The following is a 14168-nucleotide window of genomic DNA, read 5'->3' on the forward strand; positions in this document are numbered from 1 at the left end:
TTGTCACACATGCCACATGAAGAAATCATGTGGCTTTGTGTTTTCTAAACAACAAAATCACTGTTTAAAGCAATGGCCTGTATTGCTTATGACATGCTAAGCACTATGCCAAGTGTAGAGGAAGGACCTGGGAAATCTTGTGAAGAGACAGATTCTGATTCTGTCGTCCAGGGATAAGGGCTGAGATTCTACATTTCTGGGAAGCTTCCAGATTATGCAAGTGCTGCTGGTCCTTGAATCTCAGACTGAATAGCAAGGCTTTATGTAAACTAAAGTAATCTTCTCTACAATATCAGGAAATCCTTGCTATTATTACCCCTATTTTAAAGATAAAGAAACTGAGGCACAAAAGAGTAATTTGCCCAAGTTCACAACCAGCAGGAAGTGTGGGAGAGGCCAGCCCTTGCTCTAGGGCCTCCACTGTTTAACCTTACTTTCCAAGTTCAAATGCAACAAGGAAACACAAGTATCATTTAATTTTAGTATTAAATCTAAAACACACAAGTTAAACTATTTAAAATGGTATTCATAACATGGTTTTACCATTCATAATTGAAATTTTTACTAAACATTTGAGAATTTATATGATTTTATTCCACAAAGTTCCCCCCCACCCAATATCCAATTCCAAAAGGTTGCATGAAGCATGTGGTCAAATGCTCAGTTTTTGCTACCCTTCTCAAATAACTGGAGAATGGATCATGCACCGAGAGCAGCGGTTCTCAACCTGTGGGTCGCGACCCCTTTGGGGGTCAAACAACCCTTTCACAGGGGTCGCCTAAGACCATCGGAAAACACATATATAACTACATAGTTTTTGTGATTAATCACTATGCTTTATTATGTTCAATTTGTAACAATGAAAATACATCCTGCCTATCAGATATTTACATTACGATTCATAACAGTAGCAAAATTACAGTTATGAAGTAGCAACGAAAATAATTTTATGGTTGGGGGTCACCACAACATGAGGAACTGTATTAAAGGATCCCAGCATTAGAAAGATTGAGAACCACTGACCTAGAGTGTGTGAGGTGGGGGAAGTTAATGTGCAGAAAGGGGTACAGGGTACAAATCAGAATTCGAGAAGTCAGAAACGAATTATCCCAAAGTCTTTGCTACTAAGTATTTACTTCTTCAAAGTATGGGTTGTACGCTAGCAAACAGCCTGGGAACTGATTAGGAACAAAGTATCTTAGGCTCCGCCCCAGACCGCAGAAATCAGAGTGTATATTTCAGCCAGAACCTTAGGTGCTCATGTGTACCAAAAGTTTAAGACCACTGATCTAAATCACAACTTGATTTAGATTCATTTCAATGCCAGAGTCTCTACAGCGTCGTGGCCTTAAACACAATGAAGGGGAAACAATGCCCTTCCTAAAAGGACATTTTATTTTCCTCCCTGGTGCCCTGCCGCGGATTATGGCAGGGCCCCGTCCCTCCCAAGACCACTACCGTGGCCTCCCGGGCCAGACCCAAAGGCTGCGGAGCATTCACCGTCCCGCAATGCCACTGCGGCTGCTGCACAGGCCGCCACACCCCTCCCGCGGCCCGCCAAAATTTACGGAGGGCCGCACGTGGGCACCGGCCGCAAGGCTTCCAGCTCAGGAGGCACGAGATAGAAGAGGAACGGTCTCGGGCCTTGAGCCCCGGCACTGGGTACCGCAGGCTTGGGCCTTCGACCCGAGGTTCTCACCTTCAGCACCAAGTCGGTCAGGTAGACGGCAGTCCAGCCGCCCACCACCACCACCACCAGTGACACCGGAATCATGGCAGCGGTGTAGGCAGTGGAGGAAAGGCGACTCACGGCGTCCTCCTCCCTGCGGTCCGTGTAACTAGTCAATTGCCTGATGCCTACAATCAAACCATCTGCGCAGGAACAAACCTGCTAACGGCCCCTTTCTCGTGGTGGTGCCGTTTCCCACCGGAGTTTTCCGGTTAAATATAGACGGACGCGTGCGCGCCGGAAAGGAACGCGGGGGCTTATTTTCGTGAGGCACTGAGGCGCTGTAGTCCCAGGCTCAGTTCCGTTGCAGCTGCCAGCGCTCTAGCGATTTCCTAGGCTTTGTCCTTCCCTGCTATCTGCTCTCCGCGCTCTACGGTTCTGGTCGGGGGTTTGCTGTTCCTTTTAATCTAGTGAGGATTTGGGGTCATCTGAAGTAATAATCGTCTGCACCTCCCACACCTTGTTATAGGTATCCAGGTTTAAGCTAATTTTTTAATTCTTTTTATTGAAGTGTCATTTACATATAGCGAAATCATGATACAGATCGCACTGTTCATTTCGATGAATTTTAATAACTCTGTGTACCCTAATCAAAAAAAGAAAAATTCCATCTCAGTAATTTCCTTCCTGGTTAATCCCCCCTTCTTTATGTAAATAGGATCATACAATATGTACTCTTTTGTGTCTGACTTATTTTGCTCAATATAATACAGGGTGAGGCAAAAGTAGGTTTACAGTTGTGAGTACGTGAAAGTTTTTTATTTATTAATTATTGTTTTATTTTCCATATAAACAACTGTAAATCTAGTTTTGCCCAACCCTGTATTTTAGAGCTGTAGGGGAGCAGAATTTCCGACCCCAAAATACGATTTTTTGGCATATTTTAAATTTATTAAAAAATAAACAAATAAGAGGAGCTCTGAAAACCAAGTAGAAGTTATTCTGTTGTCAGAGACATTTACATTTAAAAAGGGAATCTTCATTTGCAAAGGAAGAGTAGGATGAATAAATCTCTAGAAGCTTGTTTTTTTCTTTTTCTTTTTTAAAGATTTTATTTCTTTAGTTTTAGAGGGGAAGGAATGGAAGAAGTGACGGAAAGAAGAAAGACATCGATCAGTTACATCAAAGTGAGGTTGCTTCTCACGCGCCCCCTACTGGGAACGTTGGTCCGCAAGCCAGGCATATGCCCTGACCGGGGATCAAACCAGAGTGACCTTTCAGTTCATAGGCTAGCACTCAATCCACTGAGCCACACCAGCCAGGGTAACCTTACCTTTGTTTAACTGAGTCTTACCTGAGGGGCTTCCTCCTCACGCCCAATATCTTTTGTCTTTCGCTGGAGGTGGTATTTCCTGGCTGGTTTGGCTCAGTGGATTGAGCGTCAGCCTGCGAGCTAAGTGTCGCTGGTTCGATCTTCCAGTCAGGGCACATCAGAGAAGGAAAACTCTGACTCCAAAAAACCTCCGCTGCCTTGCGGCATACCTCTTCAGGGGAAAGGCTAGGGGAGTAAACCCCGACAGAAAATCCGGAGCCGGAGTCCCTAAGGCGGTTTGACGTTGTAGTCAACACCGGCAACTCCTGCAGCGCACCTGAAGCCAAGCTGTATTGACTCCGTCTTTCCCTTGGACCCTTCAGCTGCGAAGAGAGGGGGGGTCTGCTGCATGGGCAACAGCAGACCCTCCATATCACCCTGCCCAGGCTCTGTAGCTTCAGCTTCACTGGAGAGGACACTCCAGCGTCATCACAAGATGTCGATTCAACACGGGAGGAGACAGATACCGTGTCACTCCCGAGTCGGACTGCACAGCCATTCTCGGCGGTGCAGATAGACTCTTAAGAAGCTACACCATCGTCTCTCGAGACGGACGGCTGCCGACGACGACGGAGGTGGTATTTAAGGTGGTGGCTTCAGCTATTTTGGGGACTTACTCAGTTTTTTTAGGTCTGCAGGTTATTAAACTTGTTTTGTTTTACTCCTGTTGCTCTGTCTCAGGTCAATTTAATTCTTTACCAGCCAGAGGAATCTAGAAGAGAAGAGGAAAAAATTTGCCTCTGACGCGCTTTATCCATGTTGTCGATTTGTTATGTAAAAAAAAAGGATCCCCGAACATCTTAATGTATTTTTATGTTGACATATACCTGATTATATATTGACTTGCGGTAGTGGGTCTCAACCTTGGTGTACATCAGGATCACTAAGGAGATTTTAAAATTTCTTTAAAAATTTTTGTACCCTAGAGCAATTGAATTAAATTAGCAGTGTGGAACCCATGCATTAGTATCTCCGGCCCCCCCACCCCGCATTACTATTTTTTTAAAAGATCTTATTTATTTTTAGAGAGAGGGGAAGGGAGGGAGAAAGAGGGGGGAAAGTATCAATGTGTGGTCAGCTCTCGCGAGCCCCCTACTTGGGACTTGACCCGCAACCCACGCATGTGTTCTGGCTGGGATCGAACTGACAACCCCTTGATTCTCAGGCTGGGGCTCAGTCCACTGAGCCACACCAACCAGAGTGCATTAGTATTTTTTAAAACTCCTTATGTCATTCTGCTGTGCAGCCAAAATGGAGAAACTCTGAACTAGATTGTCTCCAATGGGAAGGAAAACTAGCATTCATGGAATGTTTTTCTGTGTTCTTTTAATGTTCAAATCTTTAAAAGTTATTTGTTTTAACTTTTCTGGAAAAGCATCATAAATAAAAATACTAATACTCAAATACTGAGAACTATCTTAAGAACAAGTATCCCAAATAAAAATACACCTCAAAACACCCTCTAGAGTAAAAATAAAGTGTATTACTAGAGATCTGTATTACAGATATTGCTACTAGTTTGCCTCACTTTCCATACTTTTCCTAAAGTTTTAATAATTTAGCATTATAAGTTTCTAGCTTTAAGAACCCTTATGACATATCTTGTTGTATACATGTGTGTATAAAATGTCCTAATTTATTTTGGACATAGCTCGGTATAAATTATAAGAGCTTATATTTAAGCATCCTGTGACTCCACAGTTTTCCATGTGCAGGTACTGTATCCCAGAAGTCTTTATGCAGTTTTAGGCTTTGATAATTTCAGAGGTATAAATGCTACATACTTACAAAAAGCATCATCTGAATATTTACTTAAATTTCTTTTACACTTAGTCATTTTGTGAATTTTGAATAATTTTATTTTTTAATATTTTATTTATTTATTTTTAGAGAAAGGGTATGAAAGGGAGAGAGGGATGGAAACATTGATGTGTGAAAGAAACATCCATGTGTTGTCTCTTGCACGCCCCCAACTGAGGACCCAGGCATGTGCCCTGACTGGAAATCAAACCTGCGACCTTTGGTTTGTGGGACAACGTTCAACCCACTAAGCCACACCAGTTAGGGAGAATTTTAAATAATTTTAAATTTCAAATATTTAGTCCCCCTAATTGAGGATGTTAAATATTGACTGAAAAAAATTGAAATGCGTTTACTGTTCAAAAATGTATAAGATCAAATAAGCATGAAAGAAATTTAAATAATTTTAATTTCAAATGATCTTTTGTATAAGTTTGTAGAATTTGTACTTCTGAAGTTATTAAAGACTAAAATTACATTAAGGCTATTGGTACACTATTGTATTTGAACTGACCTTTGCTCTTATATAATTCCTGTTGTTTTTACTAATGTTTTTCCCTGGGAGGAGAATATTAACTTAACAACAGAAATGTCTTCTCTTTTGTTAGCCTGAAGTCTTATCTGGACCACTTGCTGGGACAAGTACCAGCTACTGTGTGGCTATCTGATTACCCAAAATATGTAGGAAATAAGTTGATTGGGTTTTTCTGTTTCAAACATAAAAATATATGTATTCAACTGAGTTGGTGTTCTCATCAGGGACCCAGCAGTCAAAACAGAACACTGAATTGAATCCTGCTGGTTTCTGGAATTTATCAGTAGTGGAAGCCATCTTGTGGCAGCAGAAGAGACAAGATAAGAGGGTGCAAGATGGCAGCAAAAAACCTGCCTGAATTCCATAAGGTCAAGGTAGTCTTCCTCAAGTAACTATTTTAAGTAAAGGGCACATAGCCAAGCTTTTATTCATATTACTTTTATTTAGGATTTTTTAGATGGGTAACAAATACACATTTTAGCTAAATGCAAAATAGCTACATGTTAAAAATCAATATTTGGCTGAAGCAGAATATCACCATCATATAATAAACTTCTAAGATACCAGAATCAAAATGAAATATTAAAATTAGATATTAATTTTAAAACTATTATTATAATTTTACTATTAAAAGGTTAATATTCAGATTTTTAAAGTTTGACATTCCATTCAGGAATATTTATTTCTCGTTAATGTAAGCTGGTAGTTTGCTTCTGGGGTCATTATATTCTACATTATGACATTATGAGTAAATTACACCAGTTTGGATCAACTAGGTTATATTTGTGCAACAAACCCTCAAATCCCGTAGCTTTAAAAAAACAAAGACTTATTTTCTGTTTGTGCTATGTATCCATCAGGGGCTGGCAGACTGATGGAGACTCCACCATTTTATCATGCCCACATCTTAAAATGAGGCTCAAGGTCCAGTCACTGCAGCAGAGAAAGGGAGGACTACAGTGTTTATCACTGGAAGCAAAATGCTATGGCCCAGATATTCACAGATTACTTTCACTCATGTTTCATGAGCCCAACGTAGTCAAATAGCTGTGCCTAACTTGAAGGTCAGAAGGAGTGCAATCCTTTATATACCTATGCATAGAGAAGAATATACCTGGAAGTAAACAGTAGTGTTATTTATCTACCTCATAAATAGATGTTCTCTTTTGAAGGGGTTCAGAATAGGCCTCCCCAAGATGTGCTACTTTGGCATGTGGATTATTTTGAGCTGAAGGTAATCGAGTGAGACCCTGTGGGCTTAGAGAAACTTCTACCTTTCCCTTAAAGAATTTAAATTAGGAGCCTTGCCCATAATAAGAATTATTATCAGAAACAACTTTTTATGACCAGGGCAAATTTCTAATTATGGAACATCTGCTCTTCTTATCTATCTTCAAGTGACTCTCCTCCCCTCGGAAGCCTCAGGGCATCTTACCTCATCCTTAACTCAGGATGCCATATACACCTCATTTTACTTTTCATCCCTGAAATTCTCATGTATGTGGGGTCTCTGATTTGTTCATTTATGTGGGGTTCCCATATACATATATGTGTAATTACATTTGGTTATTTTCTCTTGTTAATCTGCCTTATGTCGATTTTTAGACCAGCTGAAAGAACCTAGAAGGATAGAGGAAAATTTCTTCCTCTCCCCCACTTTTACCTACAGAGGGTACAGCAGCTGATAACGTTTGGTTAGTGCTGCCATAATGGGATACTGCTATTGTTGATGCTGCCACAAAATTATTAAGCTTTCCCTTCTCTTTAATAGGAACCAATTAAAGTAAAATTGATCTCCATTTTGGTTGCTGTTGATGGTGCAGTTTGGTTGAAGCAGTTCCTCAAATGGAAACTTCTAGTACCAGTTGAAGAAAATATTGTCTGAATCTTTTCTGAAAATATCGTCCTCACTTATATTTTTATTTCTAATATATCTATGTTTTGCCTGCAATTGCTGTTTACACAGTCACATGAATAAAACTTGTCCTTAAACTGTGCTTCTAAAAATGTGCTTTTCAAGAAACCAATCATCTTAGTTTTTCCATCTGCATTTCAGTTTCATTTCACGTATACCACATCAGCATCTTCCCGAAGTAGAATGATAAGTGAATCTTTTCAGTAGCTATCATGTAAGAAATGCTTGTACTCCGAGAGCATTGGTTTGGTTATTTCTTCCTCAGGTTCCAGCAAGCAAAGTACTTCCTTTGCAAGCGGTTTTAATAAGTTCAGATATATCATTTTCATCTAAAAATCTTATTATTGTAGTTTTATTCAAGATGGCTTTTAAACATGTAGTGGCTGCTATTTTATCTTGTTTAAACATTTTGTTAAATATATGACAAGGCAATCCCAAAATCTTTGGACATAATGCATTTTTGTTTTTGCCTGAAGTATGGTGAAGTGGCCCACTATCTTCCTGCTTATAGGCAGTTATAATTGCTTTCTGACTACAGTAATGAAGAGCGTATGAACAAAACATTGTGATCTTATGATTTCGAAACCACTCTTAGCCATATTTACCACGTTTGTTCTGTTATCAATAACAACTGACACGTTTAAAAAACTGTTTTTCAGCCCTGGCTGGTATGACTCAGTGGATTGAGTACCGGCCTGTGAACCAACGCATCACCAGTTTGATTCCCAGTCAGGGCACATGCCTAGGTTGCAGGCCAGGTCCCCAGTTGGGGGCACACAAGAGGCAACCCTTTGATGTTATTCTCCCTCTCTTTCTAAAAATAAATAAAATTAAAAAAAAATTTTTAAAAACTGATTTTCCATCCTATAAGTAGTTCTTCATTTGGAATGTATTATATTGATAGTTGTGTGAGACCTCAACAATTTCTCAACAATTAAACAGAAGCAGAATCTAGTTCATTATTAATTTACCATACCATCAGATGTAAATGACTTGAAGTTGTTTTTGCATATCCAAATGCCTGACGTCCAACATAAAGTATCACATTTAGTAATATCAGAGCTTTTCTGTACACAGCATAATACAATCGAAGGAGTGTTTTTATAACACATTTGCTAGAATGAACTTAACAACTAGGATTTATAGCTTCAGCAAATAAGGAAACTCATCTTCAACTACTGAAAATAGCTCAGTCTATAGTAGGAGTTTTAAAATATGGTCTGAGGATCAAATCCAACCCTCTGCCTGTTTTTTAAAGAAGGTTTATTAGAACACATCCATGCTCTTTGGTTTACACTATCTATGGCAGCTTTGCAACACAACAACAAAGTTGAGTAGCTGTGAGAGAGACCTAATGGCCCACAGAGCCAAAAATTTTAACTATCTGGTCCTTAAATGAAAAAGCATGCTGACTTGTGGTCTATAGTAATATCATCAATAATATATATATTTTTAATTTTAGCTTCCCTAGACATAGAACTATAATGAATTAGCTTGTACAAATCTTCTCATAGTCTATTATTTTGAAGTTTAATAAATGGGAATAAAATGTTGATACCTTGTTTTGCTCTAACACTTCAATCTTATACTTTACATTCTTTATTATATCTAAATTGAAGGTGATTTTTCAAGAATGCTGTTGAACAGGATTTTGGAACTTTTCCTGCTTATGAAATTTTTAGGTGGCAAACTGACATTCTGCCATTAATTTACCCTTAGAAGATGTAAAGAATTCCCTAGAGGGACTTTTTCTTGTAAGGCTTATGGCCTAAGGGAAGTAAATAACAAAATTTAAATACAGGTCTTTATTTTAGAGTTTGCCACCATAGCATAATCTAAGAAAAGCCAAACAATGCAGATTCTTAATAATTGGTTTTCTACATAAACTTAATTGTTTTAAAATCATAATTATTGCAGCATTTTACTCTTCAGTAATGGATAAGATTTGTTATTCAAGTGATGTATTTATACTCAGATATCAAGTAAAAGTTTTTAGCCCAAGTTACTTTAGAATGCTATGTATATTTGAAAGAGTATATGAAAATACTTTCAAAGCCCTGGCTGCTGTGCCTCAGTGGATTGAGCGTTGGCCTGCAAGCCAAGTGTCACTGGTTCGATTTCGAGTCCCAGTCAGGGCACATGACTAGGTTGCACGTCAGGTCCCTAGTTGAGGGCGCGAGTGAGAGGCAACCACACAGTGATGTTTCCCTCCCTTTCTTTCTCTTTTCCCTTCTCTCTAAAAGTAAGTAAATAAACAAAAGAAAACAAACAAATAAATAATTTTTTTAAAAGAAAATATTTCCAATACGTTGAAGTGACACACTTTATTCATATTATGAACATTGTTTCTTTAATTTATATATGATGATACCTACTACATCCATCATATATTCACTGGTTGTGCAAATTTTCAGAGATGCTAGAAATGATGTTGGAATAAGCATTTGGCAGTGTCAGGGAGGAAAAATAAATTTCCCTCTGTCCTCTAGGTTCTTGGCTGAGACACTATTGTAATAAAAAGAAAGATTAATAGGAGGAAAACAAACAAAAGTTTAATAGCATTTATACTTCCTGTGTACATATGAGACACCCAGAAAGACTGAGTAAATCCTCTGATGGCCCAGGCCACCACCTGAAATGCAATCTCCAGCTATAGACAAAAGATGCTGGGATTGGGAAGGGGTGAGGGAATCCAGTTATGGGAGGTGACCAGGAAAAGCACAGCAGACAAGGGTAAGATTGTTATGCAAATTGAAGTCATTGCCTTGTGCATTGTAAGAGCTTCTAGAGATTTAGAGTCATCCTCTTCTTCCTGGTACAGAGAGGAAAACACCCTTACAAATGGACATTTCCCTTGTAAATATGAATGTTTCTCATGAAAGGATAACTTCCACTCAGTTTTCAGAGCTTCACCTGCATCTGCTGTTTCTTAAAAGTAACCAACTTAAAACAACCCATATGCCAAAAGTATATACTCTGGGTTTGTATATCTCACTTCCCTTCTGCCACTTTGACTCCAGAGGCAAGGCTCAGGGACAAACTAAATCCCAAATCCCAAGTCCCAAAGTCTAAACTAAACTTCAGTTCATCTCTGTTATTTAACTCAGCAGGCTTTAAAATTAATCTCTTATTACTTGTCTGAAAATATCTTGATTTCTCTCTTATTTGTAGATGATAGTTTCATAGAGTGTATAATTCCAGGTGGAAAGTTGTTTTCACTCAACATTTTGAGCATGTTACTTATTTTCTGGCTTCCATTGTTGCTGCTGAGAAGTTCAACTGTTGTTTCTTTTAGGAAATCTGTCTTCTTCCCAGCTCCTTTCTAGTATTCCGAGTTTGACTTTGGTATGTCTAGGATTTCTTTTTATTTAATTTGCTTGGAATTTGGTATATGAGTCAGGGTCTGGGCAGGGAAACAGAAACCATGCTAGGTACTTTAAAACAGATAGGATTTTGTAGGGGAATTGGCTACACATATATTAGAAGATTGAAAGAGGAACAAAGGTGAGGAAGCCAGGAGATTAGAAAGCAGAAAGTAGCTAGCACAGCCCTAGAGCTCAAGGCACCAAAGAGAGGAGGTTATGCTACCACAATCCAGCAGGGTTGGGGCAGGGGCCACCATTCCAGGAATGGTTGGGCTATTCTGACTGGATGGTTAGAGGAAGTGCTGTTGCTAAGGGTTTGGAACCAGAAGAAGAAAAAGGAAGAGAACAAAAAATGAGAGAAGAACTCCTGCTATCATCCTTCCCCTGCCTATTCTATACTTGACAGACATTTATTTGGGTGTTTCCAGTGTTTGGCTATTATGAATAATAACTCTATGAACATTCTTGTATATTGTATGCTATTACATACTAGTGCTTCTTATTGGTGGAATCCAAGGGGTAGCTAGCTGCTATAGGAGCCTGGGAAAGTATTGCAGATACCCAAATCCTCATGTTGCCTTGTAGGAAATTGAAGGATGGGTGTGGAGCTGAAAGCTGGGTAAGTAACCAACAGAGTTTAGGTTCTTGAATTTTTGGATTTGTCATCTTCATCAAACATGACAAATTCTCACTCATTCTCTCTTTGAATGCTCTCTTTCCCTTGCTCTTTTATTTCATTTTTAAAGTCCACTTAGATGGAACAGCTTCTCTATCCTCCATGTTTATTTCCCTTTCTTTAATATTTTCCATGGTTTAATTTGCTGAATTCTGGGTAATTTTTTGAAATCTATCATTCTTTTCATTATTTCTTACTTCAGCAGTGTCCAGTCTGCTGTTTTGAACAATCTATTAATTTTCTAATTTCAATTACCAGTACTTTATTTTCCATTTCTAGAAATTAATTTGTTTTTGTTTCAAATCTGATTTACTATCTTTAATGCTGTTGTTTTTAGTCATATTTTAATTGTACAGATTATCATATATATATGATAATGTATCTGATAATTCCAATATCTGTAGTATCAGCTGGTCTGATCAGTTGGTTTTGATAATTGTCTTTCATGGTGACTTGCATTTTTGTCTTTTTTCGTTACATACTCATGTTTGTTGGAACTCTATCTGGTAGAATTACTTAATGCCTGAGCTTAAGATAAGTTTCTCCAGAGAGGATTGGCATTTACTTTTTTTTCCCAATCATTTATTATTATTATTCTATTACAATTGTCCCAATTTTCTCCCTTTGCCCTCCTCTGCCCATGCCACACCCGGCTCCTACAGTCAATTCCCACTCTGTTGTCCATGTCCATGGGGCATTCATACGTGTTCTTTGTCTAGTCCCTTCCCCTTCCAGTACCTAAGGGCCTCACCAACCTGTGGTCGCCTAAACCTAAATCATTAATGTCGGGTATTTTAGGTCACAATTTTAGGTTATGGATTAGAAGTGTGGTGTCCTTTTGTGGTAGGTTGCTTCTGAAATGGTTCCCAATAATCTCTGCCTCTTGGTAATCATGCCTTGTGTGGGCTGGACCTAGTGACATGCTTCTAACAAATTGAATATGGCAAAAAAGATGGGATGTTTCTTCCATGACTAAGTTAGAAAAGATAGTCTCTCTCTCTCTCTCTCTCTCTCTCTCTCTCTCTCTCTGACTTTCTTCACTTGCTTGCTCTGATGTTGCAGGCTAATACATTGTGAGCTGCCCTGTCTAGAGGTCAATGGGGCAAGGAAACAGCAGCAGCCTTCGACCAATAGTCAGTGAAGAACTGAGTTGTTTAGACCAATAGCCTGAAGAAACTGAATCCTACCTATAACAGCATGAGTCCATTAAATAATAACTTCTTATTCTCCTTTGGTCCCAGACCCTGGTAACCTCCTATGGGCCTCTTCTAAAGGGATAGGATCTTTGAGACTATATCTGCTGAACCCCAGATAATCCCAGACCCCAGGTTGAGAAAAAATGGTCAACGACTATAAATTTAATACTGGAGACTTACTCCAGCGAAGTGCTATTGATTACCTCTGTGCTCTGTGCCCATGACCAGTCCCTTTTAAAGTTGACATGTGCTGCCAATATTCATATTTTAGGAAACTGCAATTTGGCTCTTCTGCCATTCTCTAGGAGCCATGCTGCTTTTCAATTTTATTTTTACCATCTTCAGCAAAAAACATGCTGCATGGAATTCCTGGTATAGGCTAGTAAATATTGCTAAGAAGAGAAAGACAAAAGCTTGTTGCATTCTAGGTGAGGAGTCACTTATTTGTACTGGTGCCCACTATCATTAAAAAGAAATAACTACTCAGTGGTATCTTCTCCCTAGGAAAGCACAATTAATTTCACAACTGAGGGTGTGTGAGAGGGCAAGATGCATTACTGGCCGTGCATTCTCTACTTCTCTCCCTGAAACTATAGTAAAGAGAAATTTGTCTTTGCTATCATATTCGAGATCTTTCAGGATGCATAGTTGGGAGAACGAGATAGATTGAGAGAGAGGTGCACCTGAGAGGTGGTGGGCAAGAGGAAAGGATTTAGTAAAAAGCGAAGTCAAACCTGGGGTTAGGGTTGAAATAAGGGAGAGATAAAGGAAAAACTCCTTTCTGGGTGTGAGAGAGAGCTTGAAGGTTTGGTCAATGAGAGGTACTGTAGCAGCTATGTGTGCAAGGGAATTGGGGAAGAGGAAAGCTGACTTCAGGGCTGTTGCTGTCACTTATGATCTGGATCCACTTTAATATTCTTTGCTGATTTCACTTTCTAAACATTTTGAGATGTTACTCATATACAGTGAAGTGTATAAATCTTAAGGACAGGCTTGATGAAATTTTTTGCATACGTTTACACTTGTCTAACTGTTACCCAGATCAAGATACAGAATATACCAGCTCTCCACATGTCTTCCTCATCCCCTCCCCTGGTCCACACCTCCAGAAGTAATTACGCTTCTGGTTTCTGCTATCATAGCTTTATTTTCATCTGTTTACTTAACTTCATAAAAATGGAATCATGTGATATGTACTCTTTGTCCTTTTTCACTCAACATTACATCTGTAATATTGATCGATATTGTTGTAGGGAGCAAAAGCAGAATGTTTTTTTACCACTGTGTAGTACTTCACAAATTATTTATCTGTTCTATACTTGACAGACATTTATTTGGGTGTTTCCAGTGTTTGGCTATTATGAATAATAATGCTATGAACATTCTTGTACATATGTCCTGGTGGACATAATCACTCTTTTATGGTGGGCATATGTCCAGGTGTGGAATTATTGGGACATACAGTGACTGCTGCCAAACAGTCAAATAGTTTTCCAAAGTGCATGTATCAATATATATTCCCACCAGCAATGTAAGAAAGTTTGTCTTGCTCTATACCCTTGCCTGGACTTGATATTTTAAATTTTATCAATATTTTACTGCTTTGTTAATATATTATTGACATACAAGGATTTTCATTC

At 38.9% G+C, this 14168-nt stretch overlaps 1 protein-coding gene across 1 annotated transcript in view; it reads right to left on the reverse strand.

Annotated features, from left to right (window-relative positions):
• Positions 1-1875, reverse strand: part of MBTPS2 (membrane bound transcription factor peptidase, site 2) — a 53772-nt gene extending 51897 nt beyond the window's left edge. Inside the window, exon 1 of the mRNA XM_090263984.1 lies at positions 1700-1875. Within this exon, the coding sequence (XP_090120110.1) occupies positions 1700-1774 (75 nt within the window). The 5' untranslated portion in view covers positions 1775-1875. The remainder of the gene's footprint in view (positions 1-1699) is intronic.
• Positions 1876-14168: the final 12293 nt, after the last annotated feature.

The sequence above is a fragment of the Furipterus horrens genome, unplaced genomic scaffold (genome assembly GCF_987537825.1).
Source record: "Furipterus horrens unplaced genomic scaffold, mFurHor1.1.pri manual_scaffold_17, whole genome shotgun sequence".
NCBI classification, from domain to species: Eukaryota; Metazoa; Chordata; class Mammalia; order Chiroptera; family Furipteridae; genus Furipterus; species Furipterus horrens.